Here is a 20224-nt window from a genome sequence, read left to right as displayed (position 1 = left end):
AGGGCTCTGCGCCCTTTCAGGGATTGGGCTCTAATAATAATAATCCTAAGGAAAACAATAGGGCTTTCGCCTCTTCAAGGCTTGGGGTTTGCTAAATATTTTTTTATTCTATTCAGGGGGTTGAATCATTTTGAGACTGCAAAAGTCATTAAAAGTTGCATTTTCAGTTGAATTTGGGGAGACCATTTGAAACATTTGTTTGATTTGTCCATTGCAAACAGCTGAAAGAATGTAATGGTTCTTTCAAATGATTAAATGACTAATCATATGATGGCATCATTTCCCCGTTCATTAACTTTCCATTTTACCTATCTATGCATATTGTGTGCGTTTTTGTTTAAATTAGTTGTGTTCGTGATTTAGTTAAATAAAACTTTGTATACATGCGAGTGGATTCTGGTCCCTTGCTTGTAAATCAACATCAATTTAACGATTGAGATCACAGCTACATGCTAAGAAAGAGTTATTTTGCTGTGGCCATGAAATTTTTTTCCTGTGAGTTAATAGATGATCAATACTGAGTGTTCAGTGGACGAACTTGAGTGGCCTTTTATTGTGGCCAGCCTAAGGCACACCTGTGAGGTGGATGTATTATCTCGGGAAAGGTGAAGCTCTCACTAACACAGATTTAGACAGATTTGTGAACAACATTTGAGAGAAATAGGTCTTTTTGTACATAGAAAAATCTTAGATCTTTTGAGTTCAGCTCATGAAAAATGGGGGCAAAAACAAAAAGCGTTTATAATTTTGTTCAGTGTATAATGTGTTATGATTAATTATTCATATGTCTTTAATTATTTTTTTTAAATTAATTTTTCATATGTCTCACTGCAGTTTTAAGGAGAAAATCCTCAGCAGTGGTGTTGACTGAATTTGCACAAGGTTTGTATCAAAGCACCACGTAGACATAAACAACACTAAAAACTTGATTTTCACCACAGGAGGTTTTTAATTCAGAATATTGTTATTTTTAACTATACTAATAATATTTTTAACTACTAATAATAGGGCAAAGAGATGAAAATAAGACTGAATCATTTCATGTAAAATTAAAGTTGAATGTATGAATCAGAAGCCAAATATTTGAACAGAAAATAACGAAATAATCCAATCCCACCTATATAAATTGTCCCTAAAATACACATCAAGCATTATTATCGGTGAAAAATTAATACAATGTGTTATTATAAGTGTTGTTGCATAATCATATCTAACATAAAAGATAGCATTTATATGTATATATTATATGCGTGTATGTAACTTTGTGTAATATATATATATATATATATATATATATATATATATACATATATTAATATATATATGTGTGTACATAAACACGTATATAATTAGGGATGCACCGATACCACTTTTTAAGGGTCGAGTACGAGTACCGATATTTTTTTCCTGGTACTCGCCGATACCGATACCGATGCCTGTTGTACTGGGGGGTTTTCTCGTTTTATGTGGCAATTTTCTAAGAACAACACAATGAGACCAAATCAGCATCTTTATTTTCAACAACTTAAATAAACTTAAAAAAATAAATCATTCTTATTGTGCTTATCACAAATTTTCAAAGCCCAAATTTCACAGTGTCCAATAACCTCCAAAGGGCAAAACCAAGGACATAATGAATGTAATTTTTACCTGCCTGTCACAAAGTTGTCAAAGTTCTAAAGAAATCACAGACAACAAGACAATCAAATTTGTCATAAAGTGCCAAAGAAATCACAGAACAAATGTTTAACATAACACTGAGTAACAATGTAATCACAGCCGAAAGTGTAAAGTGAAATATTAGAGTGTACTATTAAATCTAGCAACACTATAACTGCAGGAAGAGTGTTCATAAGAATTAAGAAATATAAGCTAAGGATATACGTGAGGTATCGGTCTTTGGTATCGGGGTATTTTTACGAGTACGAGTACAAGTACATGAGCTTGGTATCGGGCCCGATACCGATACTGGTATCGGTATCGGTGCATCCCTATATATAATATATAAACAAATTTATGTTTAACCGAATAATTCAGTGCAAAGTTCCTTTTCTATATATATATATATATATATATATATATATACACACACACACTCGTTGTGGCATTTAACAGCAAGACAGAAGCTTATCTAATATTGTAAATGCACATGTGATTTTTGAAATTGCTCCTTTTACTAAACTTCTAGCCATGCACAGATCATTCCAGTTTTTTGTCAGAATGAGTGTGCATATGACGTTTCAGGTCTCTTTTATACATAAAACTACTTCCACACTGAGGGCACGTGAAAGGCCTCTCTCCTGTGTGAACTCTTATGTGAATCTTTAGGTTTCCTTTAAATGTAAAACTCTTGTCACACTGAGGGCAGATGTAAAGTTTCTCTCCAGTATGAATTCTTATGTGAACGTCAAGGTTTGCTTTGTTTTTACAAGTCTTTCCACAGTGATGGCACATGAATGGCTTCTCTCCAGCGTGAGACATTACATGATTCTTAAGATGATCACTGTCTATGAAACTCCTTTCACACTGATGACATGTAAAACTGTTTCCTCTTGAGTGAATTCTCATGTGCTTATTATAAGTGGCTTTAAATCTCATACTCTTTCCACACTGGTCACATGTGAATGGGTTCTCTCCGGTGTGAACTCTCATGTGAGTCTTAAGACCTCCTTTTCGTGAGAAGCTCTTCCCACAATGATTGCAGATGAAAGCGTCTCCTCCGGTGTGAATTTTCATATGGACGTTAAAGTTTCCTCTTTGAGTGAAACTTATTCCACACTGTTGGCAGGTGAAAGGCTTCTCTCCTTTGTGAAGTCTCATGTGGACATTAAGGTTTCCTCTATGAGTGAAACTTTTCTCACACTGCTGGCAGATAAAATTACGTCTGGTTTTGGCCTTTTTACCTCTTTTTCGTGAGGAAGTCTTTTTTGTCTTTGAGCAACCAAAACATTTTTTTCCATTTATAAAATCCTGATCTTTCTCATTTTGAATTTTCACTTCAATTTCCTTTGGTTCTTGACTCTCCTCTTTCAGCTGCATCAGGTCTAAAACAAAACAAATACAAGTTAACACTTTTTAACGACAAAGCAACATGCATCAAAATCAGCAATAAGTATACTAGATCCTATACACACTAAGCTACTGAAAGGTGTTAAAAGTTTTATTCCAAATAATTACATGATGTGCAGATTAATTAAATCGTAAACTAATCACACCTTTGGCAGAAAAATAACCCCCAAAAGATCATCGAAAGTCATTATTGTGCAAGATGAGAAAAATATTGAATAGACATTACAATTTTCTTTTTGAAATACATACAATTTTCTTTTTAAAATACATATATTGTATTCAACTAATTTAAATGTATTACACACACTTTCAGGCTGCATCCTCTAACTTGCACATGGTCTCGCCCCAATGCAGCAACAGCATTGTTTCTAAATAACTTTCCAGAATATAGGCAGCTGCTGATATATGAATAGAAAAAAACTCAAGTCAAATTACTTGTTTACACAACACAATGTACTAAAAATGGAAAAGATTTTTCCTTGTACAAATGACAACGTTGTCAAAAAGATCCTCGTTCAGATGGATTCGCGAAAATTACTAAAAACGCTGTATTATGCATGCCAGGAGAATACAAACAATCAAGATGGCAAAAGCATCGAACAATTTTATCTGGACGGACAATGGGGTTTCTTTATTGCTATAAGTGATTCTGGACTAAAAAGCAGCAAAATGTCAGAGAAATGTGGACCGGGAGTCATGCCAGTCTAAGTATTCTTCCAGTCGACGCCAGAGGTTGTCAAGTCCCGAGTACAGACCATCTTCAAGTAGGTTTGATTTGAATGCAGTGTGATTTGTCTGTCTTAAGTGCATTTAATCTTTATTTACCCTCATCTAATATCAGACCTGCAAACTCAACAGTGGTGAAAAAGGTGACATGTCTTGGTTGGGTCCTATCAGGTACAGTACATAGCAAATTGTATGTACTGTACCATGTACGGGAGGGGGAGATTTTTTTGGTGGTGTAAATATATTTATTCTGAAGCAATATTTTCAGATTTTACATACTTAAATCTCAATATTTGTGATATTTACTCAAGAGTGTTATTTATTTTTATAAAGAGAATTTTCATTACCTTATTAAATGTATGCATCATCTTTCATGTCAAATTCTTACATTTGATCGATAAATTCAGTTATAATAATAACTATAGGGCTGTTACCCATAAAATTAAATAATTTGCACTGCAAAATTACAACTGCAATAAATAATGTTGTGAGATTGATGTTTTAAATAAATGTTTGAATATACAAATAAAAAAAATGCAACTCTTAAACATGAAACTAAACTGCCAATAGGTGGCAGCAAGTGACTCCCTTAATTAGTGAATCATTGAGTCATTCATACAAAAGATTCGTTCAAAACGCTGAATCATTTAGTAACAAAACACTGCGCTGCTGTTGCTTTGAATGTAATAAAATCACAATCATTCTTGCGTTTCGATGCAGGTCTGGCCTGGTTATTTTTTGTCACTAAAGTTAAGCTACTTGTCCGGTCAGGCAAGTAAAATTATCTTTCACTTGCCCTTTCAAAAATTCCCCTTGTCCCGGACAAGCGTTAATGTCGAGCCCTGAGTTCATTCATGGTTTTTTGTGGTGCTGTAAAGCGGAGCAGGTGATCGGTGACTGTCACGCTGACGCATCATTAGAGCGCCAAAAAAAGATCACAACAGCTCCAAAGATGTCTATGGTCTCACTCCAGTCTAATTATCACATTCCCAATTATTATTGTGAAGTTTACACGATTACACGAGCTCAGTTGACACTGTGTGCTTCAAGATTCTGACGCAAGTGCTAAGATTCCGATTGGCTCAGAGAAATGTCAAATATAAGAATTATCCAATAATGTTTCGCAATCCTAGCCTGCATGGCATGCAGATGAACGGCAGCCTAACCTAATTCAGACCTAATCCTAAATTATTTGGAAACAACAGAGCAATTTAGTTCGACCTTAACTGTCTGTTTTGCACATTTCAAAAGTGAATGCTTCGTCAATCAGGCACAGTTCAATGCCGGTTTTTCAAAGAAGCTTCTCATCAAAGATGCTGCAGTCCCTACATTGTTCGGTCCGACCTCAAATTCACAACCCCCAGGTAAACTTCTAACACATTTTATGTTATATTATGGAGCCAGCATAATCTGAAATTATAGCTTTTAAACGGATATACAACACTAACATGTTGCTAAGTTGATGTTGAAGTGTTGTTTTGTACAGTCTATGGTTGCCACAAGCTTTGATAGGAAAACAAACAACGTATTTTGTCTTGTTTCCAACCCATATTTTAAGTTACAGACACCGACCCTGTTTTTATTGAGTAAAAGACGGTGAGATTGAGTTCACTCAGTCTCTGTATTTTTTGTTTTGCTGTGGGACGGACATGGCATTAGTAAAAAAAAAGTAACATTGTAAAAGAAAGTGTAGCACGTCAACTTACTGTCTCAGTAGGAAAGCAATAGTTACGTAGCTTACTCCATTCGGTATCTGATAACGTTATATATTATAAAGAAGTTAAGTGTTTCAAACTCAAGTGTATAACTAGCCATTACATAATTTGGACATTTACATCGAAAAAAAAATTCTGAACTTGTTTACAGATAGTTTAAATTAGCGTTAACGTTAAATCTGCGTGCAGCATTGACGCAATTATAATACTTCTACAATATTTATTTTACAATAAATTTAAATAAATACATTAATCACCATTCTAAAATATACTTCTGTAAACGCGTTTGAGGAGGTGGTGGGTTGCCTCCTGTCGTTGATTCAGGGGGCCGACTCCGGCTCAAACATATAGGCCTAAGCCCGGATAACATTTCCCTCAGCAATGTCCATCATTAGTGTTTTATTTACCTTACTTGTGAGCATCACCAAGCCACAGCAGGCAATCAGAGAGAGGCGCATGCATATTAATTAGACGGGCATAAATCGACCTGTTCTTAGTAGAGCTCCTGAGAAAGGAGCTGTTAAAATATACGGGGATGGTTTTTGGTACTTAAATCCACAAATATATTCTTAAGGACATCAAAACCTAAAATAAAACAACAAAAATGTGCACAATATGGGACCTTTAAAAAAAATTCACAAATATCTGTAGAGCTGGACATTTTAATAAGGATCAAATGACTGAGTTCAGCTTTGAAAATGAAACCAACCTGTTTGTGTCTCAGCATCTTCATGTTTCACTTCTTCAAGCTTCATGTTTTCACTCTCCTCTTTAATAAACGCCATCTTTGTCATGTGGATCTCAGTTGCTCCAACCTGAGTTTTCCTGTCATATTGAAGATAATAATAATAACTAAAGAAAAATAAATCAAAACTACAACTCTGTGTGCGTCTCAATCTCTATGTAATGATTTGTAGATTACTTATAGGGCTGCACTATTGTTTTAAAACCGAAACCGTGATTTAAAAGGGTGCTTTTTTTTTCGTGATTATTTCAATTACGGATATGGTAACAAGCATCCACTTAGTCGTTGAAGGATTGCGTCCTGTGTATTTAACGTTTGACGCAAAGTTTAACCAATAGAGGGCATTTTAAAAGGGTCATGAACTGGCTTTTTTTTTGTTTTTTGGACTGTCTGAGGTCAACTACGTTCACGTGGTTCTTACATTCAAAAACATCATGATGAATAAGTAATAGGATATTTTCTACCCTGGTTTTTATGGGTGTGCTGCATTGAAGACTTGGAAGTAAACACCCAATGCTATGATTGGATAACAGTTTTGCATATTATAATGAGTTTCGACTCCCCCGCCAGTTCACGTGGGGAATTGTTTTGAAAACTTCCAATATGGAAAAATGTCCCATACATGTTCGACCCAGAGTCTGATCACGAATCGCAGAACAATATGTCCTTCATAGTTGGACCCTTCTGTGACTGGTTAGACATGTACACATAATCAGTAGATATCAAACGATCTGTAACAATGCATACTAGCACATATAAAAAACATTTGTTACTCACACAAATGTGTTGCAACATCCCTGTTGGATCCAATATAGAAGGCACAGCATCGTTTTTTAATCTCAATCTGTCTGCAAATCCAGCCTCGACCTTTGTGGGGGGTGGGGGGGAGATACAGGACTTGGGTCCTATCAGGAACTGTACCATGTACGGGAGGGGGGGATTTTTTGGTGGTGTAAATATATGTATTCTGAAGCAATATTTTCAGATTTTTACATACTTAAATGTTCATATTTGTGATATTTACTCAAGAGTGTTATTTATTTTTATAAAGAGAATTTATAATTCTCTTATAGAACTATGTTAGTCCCTTAACTAAGGCGAGTTGATACATACCTCTCTCGTCTCAGTGCGTGCGCTCAATCGCTCTGGCGCGCGCTGACACTTTGATAGCCCAGTTCATTCATTAGGATCCAAACAGAGATATGTTAGAAGCGACCAAACACCTCCACGCTTTCCCTAACCGCGCGCCAGAGCGATTGAGCGCACGCACTGAGACAAGAGAGGTATGCAACAACTCATCTTAGTTAAGGGAATAACAGTTTAATATGAAAAAAACGGTGGGTGTTCCTTTAAATTATATGCAATTGTTTGTTTAATGATTTATGTACAATACAATTGATAAAGTAATATTTTCTCCGTCGTTTAGTGGATGGAGGATAAGAGAGATCCAGTTTTGTTGTTCTATTTGTATTGTAAACCTTAAATAAAATAAAAATTAAGAAGTGAATATTTTATATTTTATTTAGTAATGTTTTCAGTTCCAATACTCTAAGACCTGTTTAACACATTTAAAACCATTCCGCATAATTCCGCAGATTTTTCCAAAAATTCAGCACAGAAATCACAAAAAAAGTCCGCAGATTCCGTGTGGCCCTGAACATGACTAATAAACACACAACTGCCTTATTCTGTGTAAGAAGCCACATCATCTCACAGAAGGATGAGCTCACCTGTAGTTATGAAGTGAGTTTGAAGTAAAGGCATGTTATTAAATGTTGTCGCTTCGGCTCGCTTTAAATGGTACCTGGTCTGTTGAGGTTCCAAGCGTACCGTACCGGTACTAAAATGTGACGTAAAAACACTGCAGATCACTGATTGGTCAGATAGAATCGTCACTACCAGCGTCATTGGATTTGCGACACGAGACACTAAACCCGCTAGATTTAAATAACCAGTAGACAACAGCCAACGCGTTAGCATCTGTTTTTTACTTTCTTGAAAAAAAAGAGATCAAAACTTTAAAAAAGAAATGGCTGAATCGTGGTCAGTGGACGAGGTGCAGACGTTCCTCTCGTTGGTTGCCGAGGAGCGGATCCAGCGAGAGCTGGATGGGGCAAAACGGAATGAAAAAGTGTTCCAAGAAGTAGCTCAGCTCTTAGCCGCACACGGCTATTACCGGACCTACAAACAGTGTAGGGACAAATTAAAAAAACTTAAGAGTGACTATACACCCATAAAGGATCACAACGGCCGGAGTGGTGCGAACAGGAGAACGTGGAAGTGGTTCGACCAAATGGACGCTATCTACGGAAGACGACCTGCGAGCAATGGGAGAGAGGGTGCCCTGGACTCGGCCACCTCGTTGTTAGACAACACATTCGATGATGGTACGTTGTGTTAAGTTAACAATATATTAAGTTTGAAAGCTTCACTTTATTGACCATCTACTGTAAAGCTTTATTTAGATTTTTTTATACATCTATGACTATATAATTATTTAAATGTTCTGGACTTGTTATTGTTGCTAGTTTGATTTGTGTTGCAATAATTTGTGTAACTTTTTGTTTCAGATGCATTGTCTACGATTGACTCGTTAGCACTTTCTCCGTGCAGTGATGCCTCAACGTCCCAAATGGTGATAGCAGCTTCGCCACCAGCACGACCGCCTACACCAGCAACCTCCAGCACCAGCAGGACACCAGAGCGTGTGGTACCAGGTATGAAATACGACTAAAACACTTTCTGTTACAAATCATATATCTAGACTAAGCTTACCTAATCCTTTTCTTATGTCGATTTGAATGCCTGCAATAAAATTGGATATATCATGAAATCCTGTTGCTCACCATAAATACATTATTGCTAGCTACTGTAACTTTGTGATTAGTTCACACTGTAGATCATGTAAGGGTTGTTAATGAACAGTTATTTCATAAATTAATTGATATGTGATTCTGTTAGCTTTATTTTTACTCTCCTTTTTTTTTTTACCTTTAGAAAAAAAATCACAATTATAACTGTTCTTCCTTTGTATCTAGGCAAGAGGAAAAGGAGCATGCACCATCAGGAGCATCTAGCTGTTTTAAGAGAGATGCAGGTGGCTGATATTCAACAGCAGGAACTGAACCGGGTACAGAGGGAGCGCCATTTGCAGATGGCAATCGATGAGGCCTGGCAAGCGAGGGAGCAGGAAGCGGCCTCAAGGACGGAGGAAAATGCACAAACGGCTGCATTCAATCAAGCCTTCCTCAACGTCATGGGGATGCTTGTACAGGCGATGAGTGGCCGGCAACAACAGACCTCTCTGCCCGACTAAAACCTCTCTAGTCCATAATTCATAGAAATAGTTATTTTTTAACTTGTTTTCTCTGAATTTTTTTGTATAATACGTTTGCGCACGACGTTTAAAGTTTGCTTAGTGTACATTTTTTTCTTTTAAATTTGTGTTTATATATGTCGTCTTTATATTTAATATATATATATTTATTTTTTTGCACTACATACATTTGCACTAAATGTCAAGTTCGCTTGGTGTACATTTTTTACTTTTAAATTTTTGTTTATATATGTCTTTATATATTTTATGTTTTCAGTAAATATATTTGCACTTTGTTTGAAGTTTGATCTGTTTACATTTTTCTTCAATAAAATTTACTTGTTAAACTTGTACTTTCCTTTTTAATGCTTTAATATTTCATTAGCATGTAATATAGCTAATTATACCTATATAGCTAATTATATATATAATTATAATTATAACCCTAACCCAAATGTTTTACTAAAATGATCTGTGATCTTTTCCGTGAAAGGGGTTAAGAAATATGCAAGGGGAACATTTTAAAATACTGCACAAAAGTTTATTGACCACACACTTTACAGAACAGACATAGTCAACTGTTCAAGTAACGCACCAGAGCCTCACGGACATCCCTGCCCCCCTCCTCTACAGGCTGTGGCAGTGCCAGCACAGGTTCTGCTGCTGAAGGTGGATCCCATGCACTCTCATAGGCCTCTCCATGACTCTCACAAAGGTTATGTAGAGCACAGCATGTCAGCACCATAGATTTCACAAGGTCGACCGAACAGTCATTTCTTTTCATAAGGCAACGCCATCTTCCTTTTAATCTTCCAAAATAATTTTTGTCACCTAAATAGTCTTTTAGACGGCAAGCTGTAGTCTCGCGCTGCAGTCCCTTGCTGTAGCCGGAAAAGGTAAACAATGTCCAGGTGGGAGGAGCGTTGATCATGTGCGACGAGTTATGATCAGAGTTGCTTACAAGTGAAGAAGAAATGGTTCGTGTTTGTGCCTTTCCGAATTGTGACAACAGAATGCGAAAATATAAGAGCTTAAATTTTCATCGTCTTCCTTTTCATGACCTCGAGATTCTGCAGTTGTGGCTAGTTGTATTTCAACTTGATGTGCAAACTCCCGTAGAAGTACTACGCGCTAAAGATTACCGCATTTGCAGTGAACACTTTGACAAGGATGACTACACACACTCAACACAGCGGGGCCGTTTGAAGAAAAATGCCATTCCATGTACGAAGACTCGTCGCACATGATCAACGCTCCTCCCACCTGGACATTGTTTACCTTTTCCGGCTACAGCACGGGACTGCAGCGCGAGACTACAGCTTGCCGTCTAAAAGACTATTTAGGTGAGTTGAAACAATGGCTAAGTTGCTAAACGCATCTTGTTCACATGTAGGGTCCCTGTTCATGTTGGACAGACATTTTAATTGCATTTTGTGTCTGTTAAGAGGCTCAAAAACGCTCTTTATGTCGATGCCCCCATAGCTGCTGTTTTAGCTGGGTGGGAGCTCTGGGCATTCGCGGTCGCAGCTCCGCGTAGCAAACACCAATCCGGTTCGGTTTTTTTTCTATAGTCAGTACTCACAAAGGTCTAACGATCAAGATTAACTTAAAAATTGCCCGGAGTTCTCCTTTAAATCAATGGCCGTGCGCGTGAACTTCCGATTCACTGGAGCTGCCGCGGCGCAGAGTTGCCATGGGAACGGACCACTGCTACTGGCAATCAGCAAAACTCCCTCTCTCGCTGTTGTTTTAACTGCTTTCAGGTGAGATTAGTCTCTAACAGCACACGAATAATACACACAACTGTTTTTGACATTTCTCTTACTTGTAATTGACACGCTTCCGTTTAATATTTACTTTATAGACATGGTTTAGTGTCTTCGGAAAAAGTCCGTAAGCATCTCAACCGTTTTCAGAAGAGGTAAGCTAACGTTAACTCGGTTGAGCTTTTATTTATGAAAGTTTGGGCTTTTAATCACCTTATGTGAAGATGAGAGGTTTTGTAAAGTTTTTTCTTGGAAGTGAGCTAATTTATTTAACACAAACATAAACGTATATAATCGGTGATGTTACTTAACGTTACACGGAGCGAGATAATTGGCTGAAACTAACGTTAGCTCAATGGTAACGTAAGTTAAACAAATATTGATAAAAAAATGGGTAACACTTTAGAATAATGGTCCGTAGTTAACAAGTAGCTATGCAGGAAGTAATAGGTAGAACTGCATTAACACTGAACTTAATACTATTAAGTTAACTAATATGGAAGCAATATTAACTAAGCAGTAAGTAATATCTAATTTAGTACAAAGGTAGTTCCTTGGTAGGTATTTGATTATTACTAAAGAAATATATCCTCATTGAGAACTACTTGTGAACTAAGAAAGAATAACCAATTAATTACTAATCACAAAAGTAACATGTCTAAAAAGTGAACAATTGTGTGTGTTTTTTTTACTCTTAACATGGTCATAACATTTCAGAAGCTTGTGCCTCAAATGGGTTCTTTGTGGAAACCAGTTTATGAATATTATATCCCCCCAAATACATTAGCTACAGGTTGAGATTGTGACTACTACTCTTACCAAAGGATGGACATATGTTCTCTGTTTAATTCAAACTTAAACATAGAATAATACTAATAATGATAGTTTGTTTAAAATTTTAAATAATTAGGAAGTGATGCTGACATGATTGGATTAGTTCACTATTATGAGCTCTTTTGAGTGTCAGTTCAATATGTCTCAGACTCCAACGACCTACCTTTATGTTACAGTAGCCGCCTGAGGAGGACTTCTCTTTAGGATATAAACATTGATGTTCTCTTGTCAAAAACAATTTGCATCCTTAATGAAGAAATTGGCTGCATTTATGTTGTGATAATCGCAAAACCACATCTTCCAGATTACAATGTTTGTTTGAATATTACTAGTGCCTCACAGAAATGTATGCCTGTACAGTATGTGTCAAATATAAAATGAAATACCTTGTATTACTTGTGAAAAACATGCTAACTCCTCACTAATTACTCAAGCGTTACCATGTCATCCCGCAGGATCTACTAGTGATGTGGCCCTTTATTTTAAAGTGTAAAACATGCTAACTCCTCACTAATTACTCAAGCGTTACCTTGTCATCCACAAAGAACCCATTTGAGGCACAAGCTTCTGAAATGTTATGACCATGTTAAGAGTAAAAAAAAACACACAATTGTTCACTTTTTAGACATGTTACTTTTGTGATTAGTAATTAATTAGTTATTCTTTCTTAGTTCACAAGTAGTTCTCAATGAGGATATATTTCTTTAGTAATAATCAAATACCTACCAAGGAACTACCTTTGTACTAAATTAGATATTACTTACTGCTTAGTTAATATTGCTTCCATATTAGTTAACTTAATAGTATTAAGTTCGGTGTTAATGCAGTTCTACCTATTACTTCCTGCATAGCTACTTGTTAACTACGGACCATTATTCTAAAGTGTTACCAAAAAATGTTCTGTGATTTCAGTAGTAACACAATAACCCATAACAGAGAGAAAGCTCCACGACTTCAACATTTCTGAAGAAAGAAGTCGGAGAAGTAGGAAACAGGTGAATTACTCAAGTTTCATTCCCTTAGGCAGCCTATGTAGCAGTGATCCACCTCTCAGATTTAATCAAACATATCTTCTAGTGCTGGGCGGTTTGACCAAAAATTTATATCACGTTTTTTTTTTCAAAATTATGCCGGTTTTCCGGTTTATGACGTTTTTTTTTTCATGCATAATCAGGTGTTCAAAGCATTTTCTACTGGTTGAGAGAGGAATTACAGCAGTAAATTGACTTAGGATGGTCTATTTTACTGTCATTAGTGAATATTGTAGAATAGAATAGCGCCCAGTATAACCTAAAATTGTTATTTCTTAACGTTCTAATAACGTTCTTATAACCAGGAAATAACGTTAATACAACGTTTATATAACGGGAGAATTGTACGGTCTAATGACGTTTGAATGATGTTCTTATAACCAAGCAAGAACGTAGAATTGAACGTTCTTATAATGTTTTGAATAGAGTTCTTATAACTACGAAACAATGTTAATACAACGTCTAAAAAACTGGACATTTTGAATATTCCTAGAACATTCAGAAATAACGTTATTATAACTTAATGGGAACGTTATGAAAACGTTCTTATAACCTAAAACTGTTAGCTGGGGAAGAGGAGAGATTCGCGATTGCACTGAACAGGTTTTAATTGCAGGATTCTCTGAGCGAGCCCAGAGAAAATAGACCTATTCTAACAAGAGCAGCGTGTATCTGAGAGCGCGGCACATTATATTCCGCGCGCGAACAGAGAGATTCGCGCTCGCGCATTATATTAATGTACTTTCGCGCTACAATAATGCGCTCAGCATCCATCGTCCATGCAACGTAACAGAGCACTGCCGTTTGTTTACCCTCACTCGTCGCTGCTTAGAAGTGCAACATTGGAAAGGGTCCGTCTGAAAAAGTGTCGCGCAGCGTATGTTCGTTCCGAACGTTGTCTAATTAAATACACCGGTATGGCGGTTTATTCAAAATCAATATCGTGACGAAAATATAAACCGGTTTTCGGTTTGAACCGGTTTACCGCCCAGCAATAATATCTTCATTTGTGTTCCGAAGATGAACGAAGGTCTTACGGGGTTGGTACAGCATGGGGGTGAGTAATTAATGACTTAATTTTCATTTTTGGGTGAACTAACCCTTTAAGCATTTCACAACCCACACACAAACAACTACAAATGAATAGGCCTGGTGCTAGTTATTAATGTGTGCACAACTACCCATCTATTTGACAAATTCACAAATGTGCGTCACTACATTTAAACTAATACTATACAACTTGTGTGTGCAAAATCCAGAATCACATGAATGTGCAGCATTTTGTACAAATAGACACATAGTTGTTAATACAAAACCTCGATTTTTTTCCTTGAAACCTCACTTCCCACTTGCGTTTTAGATGTCCCCGATAGCCTAGCCAGGCTACTATTCATCTTCCTGATCAGTGCGTCAGAATGCTCAGAATACATGCAGGCCAGGGAAACGAAACAAACAACCCCATGAATCTCTTTAATAATAGCAATACAAATACGTGTTTTTTCCTGCGGGACGGGAGAAGACACAAAATCAATGATCAACACGCAATTCTGACTTTATAACCTGCAATTGCGACTTTATATCAATCAATTCTGACTTTATATCACGCAATTCTGACTTTATATCTCGCAATTCTGACTTTATAACAAGCAATTGCGACTTTATATCACGCAATTCTGACTTTATATCTCGCAATTCTGACTTTATATCTCGCAATTCTGACTTTATATCTCGCAATTCTGACTTTATATCTCGCAATTCTGACTTTATATCTCGCAATTCTGACTTTATATCTCGCAATTCTGACTTTATATCTCGCAATTCTGACTTTATATCTCGCAATTCTGACTTTATATCTCGCAATTCTGACTTTATATCACGCAATTCTGACTTTATATCTCGCAATTCTGACTTTATATCTCGCAATTCTGACTTTATATCTCGCAATTCTGACTTTATAACACGCAATTGCGACTTTATATCACGCAATTCTGACTTTAAATCTCCCAATTCTGAGAAATAAAGTCAGAATTGTGAGATAAAAAGTCGCAATTACCTTTTTTATTTTTCATTCTGTGGCGGAAACAAGCTTCCATACCCAACACAAGTTACACCTTTTGAACTTCTTGATTGTAGATGTACACATCCTACAAATCACTGACTGCTCTGGGCCAGGTTTCACGATAACGATGTAGGCCTTAGCTCTCTACGTGCGAAAATCCCAAAAATGCACTTAATGAATTAAATGAATTAAAAACAATTTCACCAGAATATTTATTAAATAATAAATAATCTGGTGAAATTGTTTTTAATGTAAGTTTTTCAATATCGTGCAGCCCTAATATTGAGCATAGCTTAAATTGAACCTGGAATGATCATTTGTGATACCAGATGAGATGCATGTATGATAGATTTTGAACTGTACTATTTTTTTATTGCAGGTTTTCTGGGATCCCCAGCATCAAGGCATCAGATGTTGGCCTGGACAGATGTAACTGTACACCACATGACCTCTGCTTTTGCACGGATGGCCGATTACTACCATGTTCTGTGAGGTTATTATTATAGCAAAACTGAGCACGTGACAGTGGAATTTGTAGGTGTAAAGAAGTCACACATCAGTAAATTTAAAGTCACAGAGAGAAAGTTTCAAACTTTCTCTCTCACAAACAACACAGTAGTTACAGCTTTTCAAATTCTTCATTGGAGGTGCACAAATTCTATTTGACAAATCACAATGAAAGAAATTCATATGCTCACATTTTAGGTGCGGTCACACAAGGGGTTTGAGCATATGACGTCACGCTCTGCAGCGTCTTTTTTATAAGCATGAATTCAACATGTAACTAATAGTATTATATAGAATTTTGCAATGGGATTGTGTGTATTGTGCAATATTTTTTACTCCTTCTCGCAGATTTTGTTCACACCTAAAGTGATCGCAGATAAAGCCGCCTCACAGTACTAAATTGAGTTTTTTTTCGCTGCTTATTGACTGTAAACAGTAAAATACACACAAAATAATGTCAAAATGCTGGTCTTGGTGAGTATTCAAGTAAACCCAGTCAGTTATGTTTTTAAAAAGTTGAGAAAGAAAACGTGTGTAACAGTATAATGGATCCTTGTGTCAGTTCTTAAAATGACATCAGTTATATTGGATGATAGATAAATTATGAGATAATATTAAAAGTATCTATAGGATACGAAGAATTTAAAAAGGTGTAACTGATGTGTTGTGTTCGTGAGAGAAAGGAACATTTTTTTTTCCGAAGACTTAACATCTACAAATTGCTCTGTTTTGCTTTAATAATACTAGATATAATACAGTGTATGCATAATTTGAGAGGATACATTTTGATCATGTTTTTTCAAGCACATTTTATCAATGCCAAACCACATCAATCTTATTACCTACTATTTATTTAGTATATAATCAATATACAGTACCGGTCAAAGTCTCTTCTGCTAACCAAGATGCATTTATTTGATAAAAAAATACAGACAAAAAAAAAACGTTATTTTAAATTGTAATTATATTTCACAATATTACTGTTTTTTATGTATTTTTGATCAAATAAATACAGCATTGATGAGCAGAAGAGACAAAAACATTTTTTAACTTTTGACTTGTACTGTATAATCAAGTGATATGTAATAAGTACCAAGGGCTGGACCCTGTTGACCCAATCAGCGTTTCTTGTCCAATGGTCGGTCAGTTTACTTTTCTTATTTCATCCTTCTCAAGGGCATTTAATAATGACTTTTCAGTATAAATCTCTTTTTTTGGCCCATTTTATCTGTCAAAGAAAACCTGCTTAAGTATGCACACCTTAATAAAGATATCCTCATTAACAATTATATATCACTTATAAATTATTATATTAAAAATGAATGGTAGTTATTAAGAATGATTAGGTTTGGAATTGATAAAATGTGCTTGGGTAAAAAAAGAATGATTAGACTATAGATAGACTAAATAAATGTGCAATATTATAATAAATATGCATGCACTGTAGATGTACTGTATGCAAATATAACAAAGGGACATAAACAGATGAATATTCAGGGCTGCAAACTTGTTACCTTTAAGTAAAAATCACTGTTTTGAATCCAGAATAGATTATTATGTGCATGATTTGTGTAGATCCAATGAGTTGTGAAAAATGTGGGTTACATATTTGTCATATTTACATCCCTGATATTACAAGAGCAAGGAACATACATTTTAATTGCGAAGGTAAACCAATTTATCTGCTATATTCTTCTGTCCTCTATTTTCAATGGTAAAATGTATTGATACATATTCTACTAAACATATGTCTTTATTTTGTGGAACACAAAAGAAGAGTCACATAGTCTAATTCGCCATTATTTTATTTTAATTTACAGAAAAGAGAAGTGATAATAGTAAATTGTGACTAAGGCTGTCAGTCTCTTAACTTTCTGCTTTGCATCTCCTTGTGCCCCACTGAAAATAGAAGTCATATGCATTTGGTTCAAAATAACATTGAGTAAATATCACGTTTAATTTGTAACTTGAGACTATTTATATTAGATTATGTTATTGCGAATATTAATGTTACTTGTTCATCATTGTGTCAGTGATTTATTCGCTGACTTAAGCTCGCTTCTTTTGCACGAAGAACAACATAGTGAGGAAACTCGTTTGTCCGTTTAGGGCCACTGTAGAAACATGTCGATAAGCCTAGGATAAGCCTGTGGTGTGTATTTAATTTACTTATATAGCCTACTTTCTGTGTAGGCTATTTGAGTGTAAATGCCTTTTCTATATTTGTCTTAAATAGAGAAGGCTTGTATGCTCTAAAAATGTATATGTAAATTTATATTTTGTATAAATAAAGCAATGATAACTGAATGTGATGTTTGTGTGTTTAATACATTATTAGCATGCAGGCTAACTTATTAAGTGAGATTTTTAATTGTACAACATCGTTTCACCCAAATGAAACCAACATTGTTTCAACATTAGGTAAGCAAACCAATTAGATTGATGTTATGTTGAATATGTGTTGATTCTATAACGTCGTTTCAACTAACTTAAAATCAACATCGTTTAAATGTTAGGAAAGCAAACCAAGTTCGTCGATTTTTCGTTAGTTTTGAATGGTGTGTCTGACGTTGATTCAACGTTAATTCGATGAGCAAAACGATGCCGGATCAACGTCGGAGATCAACGTTGTTTCGATGTCACGAGAAACGTCGTTTCCACGTTGATTCAATGTCAGTTTGCTATCTGGGCCATTACTACTTAATTTAACATTAATCCTACATTTTTATTACATTCGGGGATTATATTCATTTTTAGAAATTGACCAACCATTTCCATTTCAAACAAAATTTTGGGTCACAATAAAATGGTGTAAGATAAGACTCTAAATGAAATTAAAATTACTTTACACACCTAATTTACGATTTAGGGCGAGAAATGAGACGCACCTTTTCTATCATTCATTTGTGGACGCGCTTTACTCAATAACAATAACGTTTATTAATGTAAGATAAGCATTACAATGTTACATTCAAAAATAATAAATTAATGCTCAACACTTGTAAAAACTATAAAATAGAATGAACCGTTTGCATTGATTTAAATACTTTAAAAGGGCATAAAAACACAAACCTTTCTTCAGCCGAATCACAAGAGATGCAGGAGCGCGGCGCCGCCTTATGACGTCAGATCGCCACACCAAAATAAAAGTCCCTTTCGCGCTGCTGTCTATAAAATCACAAAAGTGCATAGGAAAAAAAGAAAAACATAGTATAACAATAATAAAATAATATATCAGGGATCATTCAGAGTTGAAATCCTAGTGAAATATATATTTAAATATGTTGTCCAATTATGTGCTGAAAACAGCTGCCAATGAAAGAGTATATCTAATATCTATGTAAGAGAAAAACAGTCTGTTTGAATGCAAACACTATCATTAATAGGTTTTAGAAAACTTATTTTTTTTACTGAAGTTTTTCATGAAAGAACTGTAGAATAACCGTTATACAATAAACAAGATTTGGGCCATAGACTATTTTAAAAACACAAATACACAACATTCAATATTAACATCTTGCTGTGTGTTATTAATATAATGTGCAGCATTAATTGCGATTGTCTATTCTTTTCTAAGATCACAGGCCACTCCCTTTTTTTGGATAAGTTGATGAACTAACATAAATCCGACAGACTCCAAATCCCATAAGGCATTGTGATGTAAATGACCATGGCCCATTGCCTGCCATAACTCATCAAATCGCAAGATCATTACACAAAAAAGAAGTGACAGTGGAGTAGAGACATCTGGTTGGAGCAGTTGTGTAAGTAGAAATATAACCCTTCATAAAACAAATTGGTAATATTTCTCATTTCATCGTTTTGTTTTTCTATGTTTTCTCATTTCATCGTTTTGTGTTCCAGATGTGGGCCGACTTTTTTTGCTGTCTGGGATCCTCTTCCTCGACGTCCACCTCCCCCTTTTCCCTCCTCAAGCAGGATTTTAAAGAGGTAAATGGAAATATTTAATGTAGCCTGTTAAACTCTGTAGTGTAGTTATCATTGTTTTGTTAATTTTTTGTTTGATTTTTACTCTTACAGCTGTTGTATTGTGTTATTATGTTTAGGTCATCTGCTGATGATGGGAGGAGTTCAACAGGAGATTCCTCCTCTTCCTCAACCGCCACCTCCCTCTTCAGCAGGATTTTGGAAACCTGTTAATCTCTGTATTGTAGTTACAGTTTTAATTTTAATTTCATTTATTGTTTGATTTTTACTTCCCAGTATTTTGCTGATGAAGATGACTTTTTAAAAATAAATATTTTAGAAATATTTAATTTGTTCATTATGACCATATATGTGAATAATTTCAGTTAATGCCAATTAATTTATTTTCTCTTATCTTTTATTTATTAATTTTGTAAATCATTTTTTGCAATTTTAAAAGGTGTGATACTTTTATTTGACTTTACACACACACATACATATATGTGCTCTTTGTTTACATTTTATTATA

The 20224-nt window shown here is 35.4% G+C and overlaps 1 protein-coding gene across 2 annotated transcripts; it reads right to left on the bottom strand.

The window, feature by feature from the left end:
- Positions 1-2090: 2090 nt before the first annotated feature.
- On the bottom strand, positions 2091-18918 carry LOC143718580 (uncharacterized). Of its 2 annotated transcripts, none has more exons than XM_077209601.1 (3): positions 18841-18918; positions 6220-6335; positions 2091-3044 (listed from the first exon to the last, which is right to left on the bottom strand). In XM_077209601.1, the coding sequence occupies exons 2-3, from the start codon at positions 6302-6304 to the stop codon at positions 2200-2202; spliced, it is 930 nt and encodes a 309-aa protein (XP_077065716.1). In that variant the 5' UTR covers positions 6305-6335; positions 18841-18918; the 3' UTR covers positions 2091-2199. The 2 variants fall into 2 exon arrangements, with proteins under 2 accessions (XP_077065716.1, XP_077065715.1); XM_077209600.1 differs by lacking the exon at positions 18841-18918 and adding an exon at positions 7033-7098.
- Positions 18919-20224: the final 1306 nt, after the last annotated feature.

This window comes from Siphateles boraxobius, unplaced genomic scaffold (assembly GCF_051911475.1).
Source record: "Siphateles boraxobius isolate OS27281-9 unplaced genomic scaffold, OSU_SipBor_1 61, whole genome shotgun sequence".
NCBI lineage: Eukaryota > Metazoa > Chordata > Actinopteri > Cypriniformes > Leuciscidae > Siphateles > Siphateles boraxobius.
This window is presented reverse-complemented; position numbering and strand designations above follow the sequence as displayed.

Bases quoted from the DNA above. Each gene is read 5' to 3' on its own strand.
- LOC143718580 (XM_077209600.1), bottom strand. From the start codon at position 7,082: ATGCTGTGCCTTCTATATTGGATCCAACAGGGATGTTGCAACACATTT. The intron at 6,336-7,032 runs GTGAGTAACAAA...TCAATATGACAG, and splicing joins GGATGTTGCAACACATTTGT to GAAAACTCAGGTTGGAGCAA. The intron at 3,045-6,219 runs GTTGGTTTCATT...GTTTTGTTTTAG, and splicing joins AGATGCTGAGACACAAACAG to ACCTGATGCAGCTGAAAGAG.